The sequence below is a fragment of the Thamnophis sirtalis genome, unplaced genomic scaffold, assembly GCF_051295495.1.
Source record: "Thamnophis sirtalis isolate CommonGarterSnake01/CBP01778 unplaced genomic scaffold, rThaSir2_p1.2 scaffold_18, whole genome shotgun sequence".
Taxonomy (NCBI): Eukaryota; Metazoa; Chordata; class Lepidosauria; order Squamata; family Natricidae; genus Thamnophis; species Thamnophis sirtalis.
In genome coordinates, this window is record NW_028261398.1 from 2180546 (window position 1) to 2196927 (window position 16382).

At 47.1% G+C, this 16382-nt stretch overlaps 1 protein-coding gene across 1 annotated transcript; it reads left to right on the forward strand.

Moving 5' to 3' along the window:
* The first annotated feature begins 1025 nt into the window (after positions 1-1025).
* LOC148042340 (uncharacterized) lies at positions 1026-14642 on the forward strand. The gene is made up of 6 exons (XM_087703034.1): positions 1026-1307; positions 3389-3595; positions 8856-8978; positions 11329-11367; positions 11963-12024; positions 13913-14642. Exons 1-6 carry the CDS (start codon positions 1268-1270, stop codon positions 14015-14017), a joined length of 576 nt encoding a protein of 191 aa, XP_087559160.1. The 5' UTR covers positions 1026-1267; the 3' UTR covers positions 14018-14642.
* Positions 14643-16382: the final 1740 nt, after the last annotated feature.

Below are 16382 nucleotides of genomic sequence, written 5' to 3' on the forward strand. Positions count from 1 at the left end.
GGCCTCAAACCATGTGCTTGGAACTGAACCAGATGGATATTTCTTCCTACACCTTGTTCCAAAAACTGACCCTGAGCTGCAAGGAGTCCATTTGGGGCTCTTGCTGTCGAAATCTGCAGTTTGAAGCCTTTGGGGGGCAGGTGGGGAGCGACAAACTTTAACAAGTGGGTCAGCAGCTCTTCTTATCTAGCTGCCTCCATCCAAAGGTGGAGCCACCTGCCCATCTGCAGAGTTTACCCTTCCTCTGTTTTGGCACCTGTGTTCACTTTCCTCTTTCTTCTTCCTCCTTCCTTTGAGAGAGCAGGGGGGAGAGGGGGGAAGGAAGAGGAGGTCTTTGGAGGTCCACATTCTTCTCCACAAAGCAAACTGCTAGCAGGGGAGGGATTGCCACCATCTCTTTCTTCCAAAGCTTAGAACAGTGTTTCTCAACCTTGTCAACTTGAAGATGTCTGGACTTCAACTCCCAGAATTCCCCAGCCAGCATTCGCTGGCTGGGGAATTCTGGGAGTTGAAGTCCAGACATCTTCAAGTTGACAAGGTTGAGAAACACTGACTTAGAACACGAGAAGGTTTTAGAACAGGGATCTCCAACCTTGGCCACTTTACGACTTGTGGACTTCAACTCCCAGAATACAACTTTGACTCAGCGTGGCTGACCGAGGAACTCTGGAAGTTGATGTCCAAAGTCATAAAGGTTGGAGACCCCTGGTTTAGAACAGTGGTTCCCAAACTTGGCAACTTTAAGACTTGTGGACTTCAGCTCCCAGAATACAACTTCGACTCAGCGTGGCTGACCGAGGAACTCTGGGAATTGAAGTCCAAAGTCATAAAGGTTGGAGACCCCTGGTTTAGAACAGTGGTTCCCAAACTTGGCAACTTTAAGACTTATGGACTTCAACTCCCAGAATTCTCCAGCCAGTCCACAAGTCTTAAAGTTGCCAAGTTTGGGAACCACTGGTTTAGAAGATGGGGAGGACCTAAGTGGCCTCCTTGGAAAGGTGGCCAGTTGGGTGGAGTGAGGAGGCCCTCAGGACAGCTGGAAGAGGACTTCAGCAACGGAAGTTCAGCCTGGATGCAGCCGGGTGCCTGAGCCAACAGGGAAGTGCAAGAAGAGACATGCCCTCTCTACAACTTCGCCTTAATCACCTTGGGATTTCTTCAGATCTTCTTCACTTCCTCCTGCGAAGAGGAAGCGGAGCCAGCCTGAAAGAGGAACTCTCTCGGTTCCTTCTGTCCCACCCGAGTCAAGGAAAACCCAGAGAGAACCATGTGGCCACTTTGGATCGCGGCCCTCTTCCATCTTGCAGGTAAGTTCTCGAGTCTCAAAAGATTTCTGGGTGGAGAGGAGCCCCGTTTCTGCTTCCTAAACCCTGGAAGGAACGGGAGAAAGACGTTGGGCGAGGCTGGCAGGAGGAGGGCTTGTGACTCCTCTCGGTTTCCCTCCCTGTGTCCAAGAGGAACTTCACGAGAGGAAGGGGCCTGGGGAAGGGGACAGCAGCAGAAGCAAAACCAAAAGGAAAAACCCCAAAACAGCACAGATTGTGTCAGTACAAGGAGTCATCTCCAAAAACTGAGGTTAACGCTTCACAGGGTGTCTGAGACACTTCTCAGAAGCCCTGCGAAAAAGACACCATTAAAAACTGTACTAACCACTTCCCTCCAAATCTCCCCGTTTGAATCAGCTTGAAAGAAAACCGGTGAAAGCACCAGGTGAAAAGGAATGCGGGAGTTGAATTCACGAGGCAGGCGTCCCTTGTGCGAAAGGAGCAGCAGCTGCGTTTCCATTCCATGTCAAGTGTGGCTAGAATGAAGGTCGTTTCTGACCTTTTTTGGGGGGGGGAAGGGAGCAGCTAAGCCAGGTGTGCAAATCCAGCTTGTTTGGTTGGATTAAGGCAGTGGTTCCCAAACTTGGCAACTTTTAAGACTTGTGGACTTCAACTCCCAGAATTCTCCAGCCAGCAGAGCTGGCTGGAGAATTCTCGGAGTTGAAATCCACAAGTCTTAAAGTTGCCAAGTTTGGGAGCCACTGGTTTAAGGTTCAAAGGACGGAATGCTCAGAAAATGGGTCAGTTGAATAACTGAGATTGGCGATTTATCTAGAAAGGGCCACGCGTGGCTGCCTGTCCTTTCTAGAGATTCTGCAGAATTCTCCTTTCGGGCACTTTGGAGAGATGAAGGAATTGAGGAGGTCGAAAGAGCATGAAAAATCTCCTGCTTCAGTTCTTTGCAATGTGTGAGAAAGCTCATATTAGGGGTAGTCCTCGGCTGACGGCCACAATGGAGCCACTTATGCCCTGTTTTGAATTTATGTTGGACACATATACCCCCCCATGGCCATAGGATCACATTTTGGGTCTTTGGCAACTGGCCTGTATTTATGGCCATTAATGGCAGAGTCCTGCAATAACAAAACTGTAATTTATGATGTTGTTTTTTTTTAATGGCAACTGGTATTTAGAAAAAAAACCCTCATTGGCTACAATGATCCAGTTAGTGACTGCAGTATCTTCTTAACGGCCACCGCAAAGAAAAGGTTATCAAATCAAGTGTGGTGACTCAATGAACAACTGCCATGATTTACAACTATAATTCCAGGCTCAATTGCAGTTGTAAATTGAGGACTATCTGCGATCCACTATAAGAATCGGAGGTTCTCTTTGCAACTGAGTTCCAAGCAACTTGGAGCAGGGGATTAACGCTGGGCATTCAAGCTACACAGGCACTGCCATCTTCAGAATGGTAGGGTGGCATTTCTTTCACAACCCTGGAGTGGCACTGCTTGTGTGTCACACCCCCTCTGGGTGTGGGAATTGCACCATCAGTCCGGAGGCCTCCATCCCCGGGCCCCAGCCAGCTCTGGTTGCAGAAAAGGAGTCAAACTTGGGGATAAACAGGACTGGGAGCATCGGTATTTCTATGGGTATTTTGCCTGGCACCTGAAGGGTCCTCTCCCTGATCTTAATAATTTAGTTGTTTTATTTATTTGTTTTGGTTAATCCAGTATTCTATTTTATTTATTATCAATTGTGATGCTTGGGAGGGAAAATACCCTACCTTGAGGTGCAGAGCATCTGGGGGCGATGGAGCAACATTTGTTAAAATTATACCACATTTAGGGCACGTGGCAAATCGTGGTTCGGAACAGATGATGTGGTTTATCAACCAGGACAATCATTCCAGGCTGATTCATGAAATGTTGGCTAAATAGCAGAATGCTTTGTTCGTCTGAATGTCTGAGATTTCAGCAGGATTGCATTGACAGCTTTGGAACCACAATCCAGACCTCTGAAAAACAATGGAAAATAACATATGATTAAAAATTAGAGGGGAGATATTCTCTTTCTTGAAGGTCTTGAGATATTTATTTTATTTTATTTTATTTTTACAGCCTTCCAAGGGGTGGAACATGATTCCAGGGAGGTCTCCAAAGGGATTCTGCAGGGGCTTCAGGACAGGATGGAAAATGAGACAAGCACCCATGGGAGATCAACAATCAGCACAACTGCCCCCCTCCTCACCGTGCAAAGCAGCATCGACTACAAAGCCAGTAAGCTTCAAAAGGAGGGGAGGGAGAGAAGACAAGCCCCAGACCCCTGTGAGCTTCTCAGGAGAACCAACATTAGCTATCATGGGGTTTCTCTGAAGTTGCACAGCAAAGAATGACCAAATGCAGAATAACAGAGGTCTTTCTTTCCTGCGATTAAAATTGTATTAGTTCATTGGAATATAAAATACAAAGGAAGTGAAAATAATTGGAATCTAGGGGAGGAAAAAGGGGAAGAGGAGAAAGGGTGGGATAGAAGGGGAAAAAGGAGGAAGAAAGGCATTGATTTCCGACTCTTTCCCTTTAGAAAGTAATAACATTGCAGCCTCAAAGGTGCTATTTTTACACCATACTGTAGTCCTCAGCTTAACAACCACAATGGAAACAGCGGTGGGTTTCACATTCTGTCACCACTGGTTCGCCCTGCGACCACCCACTCGCTTCACACCCAGCCTCAAAAGGGCACTTGGCCCCCAAAAGGGGGCTGAATAGGATAGCCTAGAGCAGTGTTTCTCAACCTTGGCAACTTGAAGATGTCCGGACTTCAACTCCCAGAATTCCCCAGCCAGCATTCGCTGGCTGGGGAATTCTGGAAGTTGAAGTCCGGACATCTTCAAGTTGCTAAGGTTGAGAAACACTGGATTAGACAGACCGACAGGTAGATAGATTAGATGATAGATAAGAGATTAGATAGACAGACAGACAAGGATGGATAGACAGACAAGTTAGGAATTAACAATGGATTATGTCAGTGTTTCTCAACCTTGGCAACTTGAAGATGTCCGGACTTCAACTCCCAGAATTCCCCAGCCAGCATTCGCTGGGGAATTCTGGGAGTTGAAGTCCACAGGACTTTAAGTGGCCAAGGTTGAGAAATACTGACCTAGAGGGACAGCAATGTTTGGGGATGCCCAAGGGGCACATTTGAAATTGGGAGGGCAAAGGCTGGGCAGACTCACATCATGGCTGTGCCGTACCTGTGCCAGTCAAAAACATCCATTTGGAAGAAGATGGAGATTTATTATATCACTATTTACAATTATGATGTTTAGAAATATTTATTCATTGCATGTATTCATCGCTCATCTCACTATCCAAAGTGAGGCTAAATGCTAAATGAACTTAGATGCTCCTTGTTCGCCCTCAAAGAATTCTGCAGAGATAGCTGATGGCAATATTTTTATCTGTCATCAAAAATCAACAAAAGCCCCCCAAAGCATCTTAAGTACCATATTTTTCAGACTATAAGAGGCACTGGAGTATAAGACGCACCATGATTTTGAAGAGGTAAATTAAAAAAAAAAGTTTTTGCACTCCTCTGCATGCCTCATTTTTTTGCAAAAAAAAGGGGGGGCATGCAGAGTTTTGGGAGGCTTGTAGAATGCTCCTGGAGGCTTGGGGGGGCAAAAATGAGCAAAAACGGCCCATTTTCTGCTCGTTTTTGCCCTCCCCAGTCCCCGGGAGCACTCTGAAAGCCTCCTAAAGGTTATGCACATCCATTTTTGCAAAGGGGGCAGGCCAAAAATGCTGTTTTCAGTGTATAAGACACACCCAGATATTTACCCTCTTTTTTAGGGGAAAAGGTGCGTTTTATACTCCGAAAAATACGGTAAATCAAAAGACCCCGTATCCCAAGAAATAAAAATCCCCCATGACCAGGGGTGGGTTTCTGCCGGTTCTAACCTCTTCAGTAGAAGATGTTCCAGAAATCTACCAAACCGGTTAGAAGAGGTTCGTCACAGAGCACCTGCCCGCCCCCTCGCACACTTCCCCCGCCTGTTCTGTCGCTGCTCGCGGGCAGTAGCTTGTGTGGTGTGGCCGGCCTCCTAGGACCTCCCCGAACTTCCCTTGGAGGTGTGGCCACGAGAAAAGCACAGGGGTATTCCAGGGTGTCCCCCCCTCTGGTTCCCCACCTCCCTTCCCGGCGAAGTTTACCAAGGTGTGGTTTTCCTCCCATCTCTTGTGCCCGGCTCCCGCTGAGCTCCGGTAAGGAGGAGAAGAGCCTTTGGGGAGTGAAGAGGAAGAGGAGGGAAGAGGAGGAGATGCACGCGGGGCCATGCCAGCTGGGCAACCAGCAACCAGCGGAGGCAGGAAGGTTCTTGGGAGCACCGAGAACCTTCCTGCCTCTGCTGGACTTCGTGCTCTTCCCCGTGCGCTCCTCGTGACTCCAATACATGTCCAGAAGTGGCTTTTGGGGCTAATGGGCTTGGGTTTCCAGCCTGACAGCCCCCGCCACTTCTGGATGTCTATTGCAGTCATGAGAAGCCGAGGATAGAGCGGAGAAGAGCGCGAAAATTCCTGGCACTCCAGGAAGCCGCAAAAGTAGCTGGGATTGCTGGTGGTGGAGGAATGGGCCCATGCTCAGCAAAGCAAGTCTGGGGAAGTCTTTTGCGCCAGCCGGAAAAGGTCTTCACTCCCTCCCTCTTGCAGCACACCCCAATGCGAAAAATGCCAAGATCGGTGCACTTGGGGCTGCTGCTGCGCTGTCCAGGGAGACTAAACCAAGCCATGCGCCTCTCCCAGCCGCTTTCGCAGCTTCCCAGGGCGCCGAGAACCTTTGTGCTCTCCTCGGCTCCTCGCAACTGCAATAGACGTCCAGAAGCTGTCGGACTGGAAACCCAAACCCCGTTAGCCCCAAAAGCCACTTCTGGACATCTATTGCAGTCGCGAGGAGCCGAACATGGGTGTGGGTGTGAGGGCGGGAGGCTGGAGCAGTTCCGCTCTGAATGGAGGGAGAGGAAAAAAGTTGGGATTCTCCCTGCTGCAGCCTTTAAATGGCAGAGAGAAGCCAAACTCTCCCCCCCCCCAATTCATAGAGGAGTTGCTGCTCCCTTTATGTGGATGTAATGTGATATTTTGCAAGGACTGGGAAATCTCTCATGCAGTCTCTGAACAAGAAAAATGTATTTGCATGTTAATGGGGGAAACAGGTGGGCTAATTATAATTTTAAACTATTTTTGGCTTACTATAGAGATAATTTAGTGCAAAACCATGCACAAAAGTATTAGATTTCTGTGGTTTTATCTTCCTTGATTGGTTTTGGGGAGAGCTATGGAAAGCTAAAACAAATGCTGTGTAACAAGGAAGCGTGAAACATTCCCTTTGATTCATTGGAAAATTAAAACCAAACATTATTTCAAAGGAGAGACGTTTCATATCATGCAACTTTCATCAAAACTGTTTCAAATGCCCTTAAATCTTTGGGGGAGGGGGAGAGACAGACAATTGTGAACATCTAGGAAGTAGGGTAGTAGTGGTAAATATCTTAGAATAATATTGTGATGCAACTATTATAAATTGTTCAGCAATAATTTAACTAAAAGAATTGTGCATACTATATATAAATTGTAACTTCTTAGCAGGAAGTCCAATATTTTTTTTCTTTGCATTTTCCCATTTGGCTGAGTTTTTCAGTACTCCGACATACTATTTTTTTTTTATTGGGGATATATTTATTGGGTTTCAGTCTCCCATCAGTTAAGAAAACAAGAACTGAAAAGCAGGGGGTTGTGTGCAAATATCATAAGTATTTCTGGAATGTATGTGTGATGCTACCATTGTGAATTTCTTGTTAAGAACACATATCAAGTTTTAATATTATGACTAACTTATTTAGAGGGCGAGTGCTTGCTTGTTGCAGTAAAGTACAAATGCCATAAGCAAAATACCTGTTTACTCAGAGGTATATTCCTGCTTAAATTGCTTGATAGCAGTGGGCAGAAACTTTAAATTGTATAGCTCGCAGCACTAAAGAAACCTTATATAGCAGTGACTACTCTTGAGGGTCCACATTGGCTGTGTTTCATTTTTTTTCATTTTTCATTTTATTAAGACTTATAGGCCGTCTTATAGGTGTCTGCTTCCAAGTGATGCTTTTGAAATCTACTGGAACATATTAGGGATTTCTGCACTGAGAAGCAGAAGAATGGATGGGCTTTTGAGACACTGGAAAGCAGTGGGAACTTTGGCTACTTCTAAGTACCTCCAAGTCCAATAAGAAATTGATTATCTTTCCTTGAGCCTCTTTATGCAGGGACAGGTGCTGAAAAATCCTTCAGACACAAAACAAAGAATAGGTAGTTTAGCACATGACTGCAAAGCCACTCCTACTCAGTCACATGGCTGACAAGCCACTCCCACAAAGCCGGCCACACCTACAGAAGAGGTTCTAAAAAAAATTGAAACCCACCACTGCCCACGACCTACAGTGAAAGGACTGTAACAGCCACTATGTAGGAGAGACAGCAGAGCATGTCCTATGACCCGTCAAAGGACACAAGGAAAACGCTTTTAATCTCACAACACGGGAAGAGACTCAACCATAGCTTCAACTGGGAAATTATGCACATCTTAGATCAAGATAGGGAATTCCTAGAGCAGGGGTGTCAAACTCAAGGCTCAGGGGCTAGATCCGGCCCACGGGGCCACCATGGAAACAGTGAAGGACCAGCCCACAGTGCCTCTGTCAGCGAAAACAGAGCTCGGGAGGGCTGTACAAGGCCCTCCCAGGCCCCGTTTTCAGCTGCGACAGCCTCCTGCAGCCCTCTGCCTGCTGGCAGAAGGCTACTGGAGGCCGTTGTGGCCAAAAATGGGGCTCAGGGAGGCACGTGCAGGCTACCTGAGATCCATTTTTGCTGGCAGAAGGCTGCAGGATGCCGTTGCGGCTGAAAACAGAACTCAAGAGCCCATTTTTGCTGGCAGAGCACCAGCAGCCGCCACAGGCGCCCCCAACACAAGTGACATCAAGCTGGCTATGCCCACCCCAGCCCCTGACGTCATAGACAACCCTGATGCAGCCCTCAATGCAATCAAGTTTGACACCCCTGTCCTAGAATCTTGCCATTCAAATAAATCAGCCATCAACAGACACATAGAGATAAACCACATTTACACGCCAAGGCAAAGAGACAATAAAAAAGCTAAGAAGGATCCGTCAACCCAGAACACATCCTCTCCAGTAACCAACACCCAGATGAGCAGGGGTTGACACCAGACAAACAGTTCAAATAGAAAACAATAGCCTAATCACGGAACTACGGATAAAACCACATCCCACCAACCCTGGCAGGGCAAACTATTGCATATAAATAGGGACCACGCCCCACAACTGATAATGTTACCTCAATTGGTAACAAAACGTCTGGTGCCCACCATTTGAGTTTGGGTTGCTAGCCTGGTGGGTCATTTTTGGGAGGGGGGGGCAGTTGTCACAAATCATACTTCATAAAAATGCTTAAGCAATTTTGGTAGAAAAAAATAAGGTTTGGGGAAGGATCTAATTGATTTTCCTTTGATTTTGTGTTCCTACAGATCCACCAGTCACCAGCAAATATCACTCGGCATCTTTTTATGCTAAATATATCGCCCCACTTTTGATCGTCCTTGTGATCTTGCTGGTCCTCTTCTTAATGTACAGACGAAAAAGAGGAAGAGGTGAGACATCATCGCTGTCCTCTTTTTTTTTTTAGCAGGAATCCTGATTTGCAAAAGGGTTGATTGAAACACTTGAAGAGAGGCTTCAGGGATTGGGTGTGCCTAGCCCAGTGTTTCCCAACCTTGGCAATCTGAAGATGTCTGGACTTCAACTCCCAGAATTCCCCAGCCAGCAAATGCTGGCTGGGGAATTCTGGAAGTTGAAGTCCGGACATCTTCAAGTTGCCAAGGTTGGGAAACACTGGCTCTAGCCTAATGAAAAAAAGGACTAGGGGTGCCATGATAGCAGCCTTCCAGTACTTGAGGGGCTGCCACAAAGAAGAGGGGGGGGGGTCAACCTATTCTCCAAAGCACCTCAAGGCAGGACAAGAAGGATGGAAACTAATCAAGGAGTGAAGCAACCTTAGAACTAAGGAGAAATTTCCTGAGAAATGAAAAGTGAAGCCAGTGGGACAACTTGCCTCCAGAAGTTGTGGGCACCCCATCACTGGAGGCCTTTAAGAAAAGACTGGACAGCCATTTGTCTGAGATTGGCATAAGGTGTCGTGCTCGAGCAGAGGGTTGGACTAGAAGACCTCCAAAGTCCCTTCCAACTCTGTTATTCTGTAAGGGTCTCCTGCTTGAGCAAAGGGGCTGGACTAGAAGATCTCCAAAGTCCCTTCCAACTCTGTTATTCTAGAAGGGTCTCCTGCTTGAGCAAAGGGGCTGGACTAGAAGATCTCCAAAGTCCCTTCCAACTCTGTTATTCTGTAAGGATCTCCTGCTTGAGCAAGGAGGCTGGACTAGAAGATCTCCAAGGTCCCTTCCAACTCTGTTATTCTGTAAGGGTCTCCTACTTGAGCAAGGGGGCTGGACTAGAAGACCTCAAAGTCCCTTCCAACTCTGTTATTCTAGAAGGGGCTCCTACTTGAGCAAGGAGGCTGGACTAGAAGACCTCCAAGGTCCCTTCCAACTCTGTTATTCTAGAAGGGGCTCCTACTTGAGCAAGGAGGCTGGACTAGAAGACCTCCAAGGTCCCTTCCAACTCTGTTATTCTGTAATGGTCTCCTGCTTGAGCAAGGGGGCTGGACTAGAAGACCTCCAAAGTCCCTTCCAACTCTGTTATTCTGTAAGGGTCTCCTGCTTGAGCAAGGGGGCTGGACTAGAAGACCTCCAAAGTCCCTTCCAATTCTGTTATTCTAGAAGGGTCTCCTGCTTGAGCAAGGGGGCTGGACTAGAAGACCTCCAAGGTCCCTTCCAACTCTGTTATTCTGTAAGGGTCTCCTGCTTGAACAAGGGGGCTGGACTAGAAGACCTCCAAAGTCCCTTCCAATTCTGTTATTCTAGAAGGGTCTCCTGCTTGAGCAAGGGGGCTGGACTAGAAGACCTCCAAGGTCCCTTCCAACTCTGTTATTCTAGAAGGGTCTCCTGCTTGAGCAAAGGGGCTGGACTAGAAGACCTCCAAGGTCCCTTCCAACTCTGTTATTCTAGAAGGGTCTCCTGCTTGAGCAAAGGGGCTGGACTAGAAGACCTCAAAAGTCCCTTCCAACTCTGTTATTCTAGAATGGTCTCCTGCCTGAGCAAAGGGGCTGGACTAGAAGACCTCCAAAGTCCCTTCCAACTCTGTTATTCTGTAAGGGTCTCTTATTCTGCTTGAGCAAGGGGGTTGGACTAGAAGACCTCCAAAGTCCCTTCTGGGTTCTGTAAGGCTAAGAAGGGTAAATTTCACCATCAGACTATGGATGAATTCAGCAAGCAGATTGTGTGAATGCAACTGCTCCAGTGTTGCCATCCTAAACAAGTTCTGGAGATTTTACAGAACTGATTAAATGCCTGAAAACGGACACTTCCAAGGCAGGTGGCCAACAGATAATGTCTCAGTCCCTTTTATGAGCTGCTTGGGGCCAGATTACTACAGATAGTCCTAGTTTAGTGACTGCCCTGTTCAATGACCATCAGAGTTATAACAGCGACGGAAAAATACTTTTGCCACCAGTTGTCACACGGATGACACTTTTGCAGGCTGTGAAGCAAAGGAAAGCTGAAGTCAGATTGCAAGCGCAATTGTGGTTTCACTTTTCAACCGTTTCACTTAATGACGAAGTGGCTAGTCTCAGAGACGGTGGATTGGTCAAAGTTTTCTTGCAGGCAGATCAATCCTCCATGACTTCAGGTCTCCAGGCAGGACATTGGTTGAAGTTTCACAGCCTGATATCCCAATCCACGGTGGCAGGACGAGGCAACGAATTAACCACCAGTCCTGGCCGTGGGCAAGATGAGGGACAGGGGGGTGGGGTGCCCCGAATAGTGCCCGCAGCAGCCCAGCAGAGCCTCCAAAGAATTCATCTCTCTTTTCTTTCCCGCCCAACAGAAATCCACAGCAGCATGGAGTCAATCAACGAATCTTCGGGTAGGTCACCTTCATCGCCACGGCCCTCAACAAGAGCCACAGCTGGGCCACGTTTGCGTTTCTTGGGTGCCTAGGTGGGAAACTGCTCTGGGGGGGCTGCAAATCAGGAGTTTGTTTGTACTTTCATGTAGCAGCAAAGAGGGTGCCATAAATCAGGAAGTCCAGGAAGTTCAAATGAATATATAGGTTTATTGCAAGGTCAAACTCTCCCGATAAGAATCCGTCCAACTAACAGTCAAAGCAAATTGGCGGCAGATAAGTCAGAGGTACTCAAGGTGGGTTGGGCTTAGATCTCTTGTGAGCACGAAGGGACTTGAGATTGATGACTTGCTTGACCCCCTCTCCCCTCCCTGGTCACCTCCTATATCAAGATTGTAAATCAGAGCAGGGGTCTGCTAGCACATGCAATGGGAGGGGACGCTGGGTGTTGTAGTTCTAATAGGTCTCTTTAGATCAGTGTTTCTCAATGCTGGCTGGGGAATTCTGGGAGTTGAAGTCCAGACATCTTCAAGTTGCCAAGGTTGAGAAACACTGCTTTTAGATGGTGCACCCATTCTCCATCCTGAGCATGAACATGGCTCAATTCTCATTTCAGACTCCGACGAGGAGGTGGGTCCTTCAGTGGATCAGACGGCAGAGGTCAGCTTCCTTCCCGAGGTAATCCAGTTATGCAATATGGGGGGGGGATGGGAGCCCTGCTTCATTTTCCACCTTTGCCTGCATTGACCAAGAAATAGAGTCCTCAACTTACAACATGTTGCTTAACAAGCCTTCTGTCAGAGTTTTTGGCAGTGTGACTATTATTATGAGATTAAAGCCAGGACCGAAACACAGCACACAGAGCCTTCAGACAATTAATAGTGGTTTATACACAAATATATACAGACCAGTGGTGGGATACTAACCAGTTTACTGCCGGTTCGCTTGTGTTTGCGCTCGTGTGCAACGCTTTGCGCATGCGCAGAACTGTCTCCCATCACCGCCACTACTGGTTCGGCCAAATCAGGAGCAATCCACCTCTGATACAGACATATACATTGGTAGAAAAATCCCTTACCATTCAGCTACGAACACAAGGAGAGAAATAAGATACATGACAAGAGAGAGAGAGAGAGAGAGAGACGCCCTCTAATGGCCACCTATATATAAACACCTCTTAAAAGAGTAAATGGCTTGTGTGGACCCCACCAGAGTCTTAGAGGTGATACCTAAAGCCGAGGTGGCGCAGTGGTTAGAGTGCAGTACTGCAGGCTACTATAGCTGACTGCTAGTTCAGCAGTTCGGCGGTTCAAATCTCACCGGTTCAGGGTTGATTCAGCCTTCCATCCTTCCAAGGTGGGTAAAATTAGGACCCAGATTGTTGGGGGCAATATGCTGACTCTGTAAACCGCTTAGAGAGGGCTGAAAGCCCTATGAAGTGGTATATAAGTCTAACTGCTATTGCTATTGCTAAACCTGTTTTGCTGAATCATCCTCATTGCATCAGCTTACAGTTTACAGCTTACAACCTTACATCAGCTGGCAACTATTAAATCCTCATTACCTGACACATCCAAAGTTGCAACAGACCTACCTTGGGGCTACTTACAACCCAGTTCCAGTGCGTCTCTACAATCACGTGACCAAAGGCCACATTTATGGCTGGCTGCACCATCCCACGGTCATGTTTTATGATAGCTTTGCCAAAAAAAAACCAGGACTTCTGGTTCTTGGCCTGTAGCCAACCATTTTGTTAACAAGCACTGTGTTTGTTTAGCAATAGCAATAGCAGTAGACTTATATACCACTTCATAGGGCTTTCAGCCCTCTCTAAGCAGTTTACAGAGTCAGCATATCGCCCCCACAGTCTGGGTCCTCATTTCACCCACCTCGGAAGGATGGAAGGCTGAGTCAACCTTGAGCTGGTGAGATTTGAACAGCCGAACAGCAGAACTGCAGTCAGCTGAAGTAGCCTGCAGTGCTGCATTTAACCACTGCGCCACCTCGGCTCTTTAACGACCACTGCAAAAGTTGTGAAACTAGATTGGCCCCATGAGCAACCCATTTGGGGGCAGCCTCCATTATGGTCGTATGTTGAGGACTACCTGTAAGGGTGGCTCATCTTCAGAGCAGAAATGGCGAGTTGCAGGAGGGAAGGGCAATTTCCCACCTTGACTGGATGGCTGCTGTCTCCGGGAGCCGTAAGCTTCAGGAATAATTAGCGGCAGCAAATTCTGTCTTCCTGTTGCCATTTTGGCAGCCTTTGGAGATGAGAGTGGATAAAATGCAGACATTTGGGCTTTTGACTTCAAAGTTGCGCTACTATCGTTCAACTCTTTTGCTCCAAAAGGCCAACAGCTGTTCGGGGTTTTAGACCAGGGTTCTCCCAAAATGGCCACTTTAAAACTTGTGGACTTCAATTCCCAGAATTCCCCAGCCGGCCGGCTGGGGAATTCTGGGAATTGAAGTCCACAAGTTTTAAAGTGGGCCACGGTTGAGAAATCCCTGCTTTAGAGCTGCAGATGTGAACGCGGACGGATAAAAAGGATTTTGCTGTTCCTTGCAGGACGTTAAACCTCTCCCTCAGGACAACACGTCCATCGCAGAAGCAGCCGTCAGCAACGGGGAAAAGGCCTCCGATACACCGAAGCAACTTCCAACTCAAGCGTGATTTCTGCTTCAGAATCTGGGTCTCTGCCTTCTCCCCTGTGCTATAGAACGTTAAGGGTGGTGGGGTGGGGAAGGAGGGCTGACCACCCCATGTAAGAAGCCCTGGGCTGCCGCCACACACAGGAGAAGGCCGCCCCCGTGTCAGGGTATTGAGAGTTCATGCAGAGACATGGCAACTGCGTCAGCCAATGAGGGCTGTTTGGAAACTGAAACCATATTTGCTGTGTGAGCAAGGAGCCTGGGCGGGGCTTAGCTCAACTGTTCTAAAGCTCTGAGTCTGTATTTACTGTCACGTTGGAAAACCTGCTTTTGGTCTTGTATATTTACTTCATGTGTTATATTGTATATAAAGAGAAGATAATGAAAAGTAAGGTTCTACATTTAGGCAAGAAAAACCAAATGCACAGGTACAGTATAGGTGGTACCTTCCTCAATAGTAGTAACTGTGAGAGGGATCTTGGAGTCCTAGCAGGCAACCATTGAAATAGGAGCCAGCCGTGGGCAGCAGCTGCCAAAAAAGCCAACACAGTTCTAGGCTGCATCAACAGAGGGAGAGAATCAAGATCACGTGAAGGGTTAATACCACTTTATAAGGCCTTGGTAAGGCTACACTTGGAATACGGCATTCAGTTTTGGTCGCCACAATGTAGAAAACATGTGGAGACTCTAGAAAGAGTGCAGAGAAGAGCAAGAAAGAGGATTAGGGGACTGGAGACTAAAACATATGAGGAACGGTTGCAGGAACTGGGTATGTCTAGTTTAATGAAAAGAAGGACCAGGGGAGACACGATAGCAGTCTTCCAATATCTCAGGGGTTGCCACTTGATCAGTGGGTGCAGCAAAATTTCACAAACTGACTACCTACAATGCCATGACTGGAAATTGTGCCAGAAGTTTGGATTTAAGCACAGCAAAAACCACTGGGAACAACAGGTTGAGAAGGTTCTAGAGAATGAAAAAGTCAAGATCTTGTAGTATTTCAGAATCCAGACTGACAGGCACTTGGCCTACAACACACCTGACATAACAGTAGTTGAAAAGAAAAAAGTTTGGTTCATTGACATTGCAATACCTGGAGATGCACGAATTGAAGATAAACAGCAAGAAAAAAAATCACAAAGTACCGGGACTTGCAAATTGAAGTTGAGCGACTGTGGAAAAAGAAATCGTGTGTTGTCCTAATTGTAATTGGAGCCCTTGGAGCAACACCAAAAGGGCTACCTCGCTATTTGGAAATTTTAAATTTAATAGACTTGAACATTCTGATTCTACAAAAAAACCTCCCTACTCATAGCCTTATCCAGTCTCCATGCATGAGTCACATCGTCTGTTGAAACCATGACTTCCCCTTGACATGTCATATTTGCACATTTTTGACACACGAAGCACAAGCGAAGACATTTCTTGAATAAGAAGCGAAACATCTTTAAAGCCTGAGTAAGACCACACCTAGTTTTGGTCACCACACTGTAAAAAAAAAACATTGAGACTCTGGAAAGAGGGCAGAGAAGAGCAACCAGGATGATGAGGGGACTGGAGGCTAAAACATACAATGAACGGTTGCAGGAACTGGGCCTGGCTAGTCTAGGGAAGAGAAGGGGAGACAGGAGAGCATCTTCCAAAATTTTAGGGGCTGTCACAGAGAAGAGGGAGTCAAGCTATTCTCCAAGGCATCTTTGAAGGCCAGAGAAGGAAGAATGGATGGAAGGAGAGATTCAACTTGGAAATAAGGACAGGGAGAACGATCAACCCCTGGAACAGAAGTTGCCTTCAGAGGTTGTGGGAGCTTCATCCCTGGAGGCTTCCAAGAAGAGACTGGGCTGCCCTCTGTCAAAAATGGTGTTGGGTCTCCTGCTTGGCCAGGGGGTTGAACTAGATGACCTCCAAGATCCCTTCCAACTCTGTTAATCTGTAAAATCTATAAACAATTGAGGGAACCAGCCAGGAATATCTAGCCTGACAAAGAGAAGGACTAGGAGTGACATAATACTTCCAATATTTGAGGGGCTGTCACAAAGAGGAGGGGGTCAACATATTCTCCAAAGCACCTGAAGGCAGAACAAGAAGCCATGGGTGGAAAATTATCAAAGAGAGATCCAATTTTAGAACTAGAATTTCCTGATTGGTGCAAATTAATCAATGGATCTGCAACTATTATAACATGAACTGTAATATTTCAACCATTACAATGGGGTGGGGGGAGAAATAGGCTTCCCCTCTCAGACCCCCAATTTGGGTCGCTCCATCCCGAGAAAGATCGTGTCCTGTCTTTTCTCCACATTGGCCTCATGGACGAACCACGGGAACATCGCAAGGCTCCAGAAGTGGCCCAATTTCTTCACCACCCTCCTCATCCTCCGAGTCTG

Coding starts and splice junctions, on each gene's coding strand:
- LOC148042340 (XM_087703034.1), top strand. CDS start 1,268: ATGTGGCCACTTTGGATCGCGGCCCTCTTCCATCTTGCAG. Junction 8,979..11,328: donor CAGACGAAAAAGAGGAAGAG/GTGAGACATCAT, acceptor CCCGCCCAACAG/AAATCCACAGCAGCATGGAG. Junction 12,025..13,912: donor AGGTCAGCTTCCTTCCCGAG/GTAATCCAGTTA, acceptor TGTTCCTTGCAG/GACGTTAAACCTCTCCCTCA.